General features: G+C 36.4%; 2 protein-coding genes across 2 annotated transcripts in view; both read left to right on the top strand.

Moving 5' to 3' along the window:
• Window positions 1-611, top strand: part of LOC109545396 (esterase E4) — a 5,031-nt gene extending 4,420 nt beyond the window's left edge. The window contains exon 10 of the mRNA XM_048666594.1: window positions 380-611. Coding sequence (XP_048522551.1) covers window positions 380-572 — 193 coding nt within the window. The 3' untranslated portion in view covers window positions 573-611. The remainder of the gene's footprint in view (window positions 1-379) is intronic.
• A 104-nt stretch (window positions 612-715) lies between these two features.
• LOC125504493 (aminopeptidase M1-C-like) lies at window positions 716-1,742 on the top strand (the record flags this gene model as incomplete). Its single annotated transcript, XM_048666595.1, is given in 4 exon segments — window positions 716-816; window positions 873-1,218; window positions 1,278-1,422; window positions 1,484-1,742. Coding segments are annotated over 4 exon segments (793 nt in total), but the record flags the coding sequence as incomplete, so codon positions are not given.
• Window positions 1,743-3,029: the final 1,287 nt, after the last annotated feature.

The following is a 3,029-nucleotide window of genomic DNA, read 5'->3' as shown; positions in this document are numbered from 1 at the left end:
GATTACTTTTTGATAAATAATTCGTTCTTATTGCGAAATAGGAGCACTATTTATCAATCTGTAATAAAAGACGTGAGGAAATTCTGTCTTAAAGATAAAAATTTTTGAGGCGAAATACCCAAAAAGAAGTTTGTAAAAAAATGAATCCGCCTCAACAATATAGAACTTATCTAAAACAGTTTTTGTGCAATAATTTTTATTCGAAAAATCTTTGTCTTGAGACCACGTTTAAAACCAATAGAAAGTTCAAAAATGTACCTTTCAGATAAATTTCGGCTGTTTTAGCTATTTTGGCTGGCTTCGAGCAAGTCGTTGTATTGAAAATAACAGCAAAAAAGCCAAAATCAACTTTAATATAGCAAAAATGCATTTTTTCCAGTAATCCCACTCCTACTTCACTGGAAGGGACTGTTTGGCAGCCAAATGGCCCTAAAAGCAGATTGAAAGACAATTTGCTATATTTGAGCATAAATTCCACTCTATCAATGCGACAAAACCCATATCAGAGCGATTATGAATTTTACCAGGACTTGTATCAAACCTACGGCGACCCGCCTTATTCGACGTATTAAAATTACCGAAGTTCCTTTAAATAAAATTTTATTGTATAATTTATACTTTTATTTCCCGGACGTCGTTGGCTCCTCCAATCTGCTTCAGCAGGATTGATTATCAATCCCGGAAACTGATAATTCCGACGCCCCTTACATCACAATCCAGTCTAATTTTTTTGCGGATTTCAGTCAGTTCCCATTGCTTTTCAGAGGCAAAAAATGTCCAAACTCCTAACCGTTTTCGTTCTACTGCATCTGACTGGTATTTACTTACAAAACTGTTACAAACATCGGCCCTTACTAAAAACCCCAACTCAGCCCAGGAAATATGGACATTTCGCCTCACTAGAACGGTCCTTCCACGCCACTACTCCCTGAAACTCCATCCAAATATTGATGGCGACCACTTCCAAGGCGAAGTTTCCATTACGGTGTCCAGCCAAATGGAGGAAAGGAGACTCATACTGCATAGCATGAATTTGACTATCACTCAGGCCACAGTCAACCGCCAACCGGTTGAGGTAAAAGAGGAGAGCGAGCAGCGCATTTCACTGGGCCTGCAAAATGAGGAACGCTTCCAACCTGGAGAACACCAGATTCGGTTGGTGTTCAATGGGACTTACCAGGACAGATGCGGCCTGAGGAAGGCCAGAACGGAGGAAGGGTAAGCATAAATTTAACAACAGGAGGCAAGATTGAATGTTAAAACCCATTTTTTTGCAGAGTTCTAATAGTGAACGAGTCGGAACCCGGCTACGCAAGACGAATATTCCCTTGCTTTGATGAACCCAGTTTTAAAGCTCGCTTTAATGTGCGTCTCATTGCTCCAAATGCTACATACAGGGCCCTTTCTAATATGCCGGAAATCGTATGTAACTAAGCAATATTTGCTCTATATACAAGAAATTCGTTATGTTTTTCAATTCTAGGCCAGATATAGCACGAAGGCCGGCATTATCTACGATTTTGCAACTAGTGTGGTAATGTCCACTTACCTGCTATCGCTCGTAATAACTGACTATCCATTTTACGAGGAAATGATGAAAATTGGTGATAAAACAATTCCAGTTCGGATTTTCACCTCTAAAGCCAGTAAGGAAAAAAACGGTGCAGCCGTCCAAGCTGTGAAATTCTACATGAATTATTATACAGAATATACTGGCATTCCCTGCCCTCTTCCCAAACTAGGTAAGCAGCGTCGTTTGGTAAGTACTGAAGAAATGTAGTTTGTGTTGGATACAGAATTTTATTATTATTATTCAGTTCTGTCTGTTATCGTATCGGTTGTAATCCGTAGATCGCAGCTTAATCTTTTTCAATTGGAAATGAAGAACAACTTTAGTTGGGCGCATTTTCCCAAGCAATTCTCTTGTGGCAGAAAACGAAAATGACAAAAAACTAAACATTTCTTTTAGACTTCAGGATCTAAAACTTTAAAGTCTTGAGTGTTTCCAAAAGTTGAAACTTCTACTCTCGCTTTCATGCGGTTGGAATACTTTTAGTCTATTTTTCCTTTGAAATTCTCTTCTTAGATTGATGATTGTTGATCATATTTGACATTCTTATGCCCCAATCGAGTAAATGAAGAGAACCGAGAACTATTTTTGCAACGACAGAAGCTAAAACTAACCTAATCTTCAATTGTTTGCTGCTTTTTTCTAGCAAAACTCAAAAAACCGCCTTTTTTAAACCGATTCCGCGGAACTGTGTTATAAACCAGCAAAAACTTCGCAATTTTTTACTTTACAAGGGAACGATTCGCTGTTTTAAAAACATGGTTTCCAGTAAGCTATTTTTCAAAAAATATATTAAAAAGTTAGAAAAACTTTGCTAGAAAAAAAACAAAATTTTTCCATAAAAAGAGATTTCAAACTTTAAAGTCTTCAGTGTTTCCAAGCTTTCTACTGTTGCTTTTATGGTCCGCCTGGGTAACACTGTGTTGAGTTGCGCTATTGAGTTGTTGCCGCTCTCTGAGGTTTTGTCCATAATTCGAAGCTTCAAAAAGTTTTCCAAACATTTTTTCCAAGCGGTTTGAGGTTAAGGAGGCGAGGGTTTCAATAAAATTTATTTTATAATTTTTCACAGAAAATACCTGAAGATTGTCAGTATTTTAGTTTTCGAACAAAGTTTTGGTAAAAATTCAAAAGACCTTCAGATCGTCAGTATTTTTAAGTAAAACTCTACAATAGAGCGTTTAGAAGAAAGAGTAACTTGAAGAGTAAAACTGGGAAATTCTGAAATTTTGAAGAAATTTTAAAAATATTATTAATAAATGGCCCTTAAAATAAATCTAAAAACAAATAAAAAAAGTCATCAGCATTTTCCCAGCAATGGAACTTATGTAGAAACTGATTTCTCGCAACCGTTTTCAAACACCAAAAAATTTTTTACAAACTTCTTTTTGGGTATTTCGCCTCAAAAATTTTTGTCTTTAAAAAAGACAGAATTTCCTCACGTCTTTTATTACAGATTGAT

This window comes from Dendroctonus ponderosae, unplaced genomic scaffold, assembly GCF_020466585.1.
Source record: "Dendroctonus ponderosae isolate FM_Combo_2020 unplaced genomic scaffold, Dpon_F_20191213v2 Dpon_F_20191213_5, whole genome shotgun sequence".
In the NCBI taxonomy this organism is placed as follows: domain Eukaryota; kingdom Metazoa; phylum Arthropoda; class Insecta; order Coleoptera; family Curculionidae; genus Dendroctonus; species Dendroctonus ponderosae.
The sequence above is the reverse complement of the archived record's forward strand: the minus strand, read 5'-3'. Positions and strand labels throughout refer to the sequence as shown.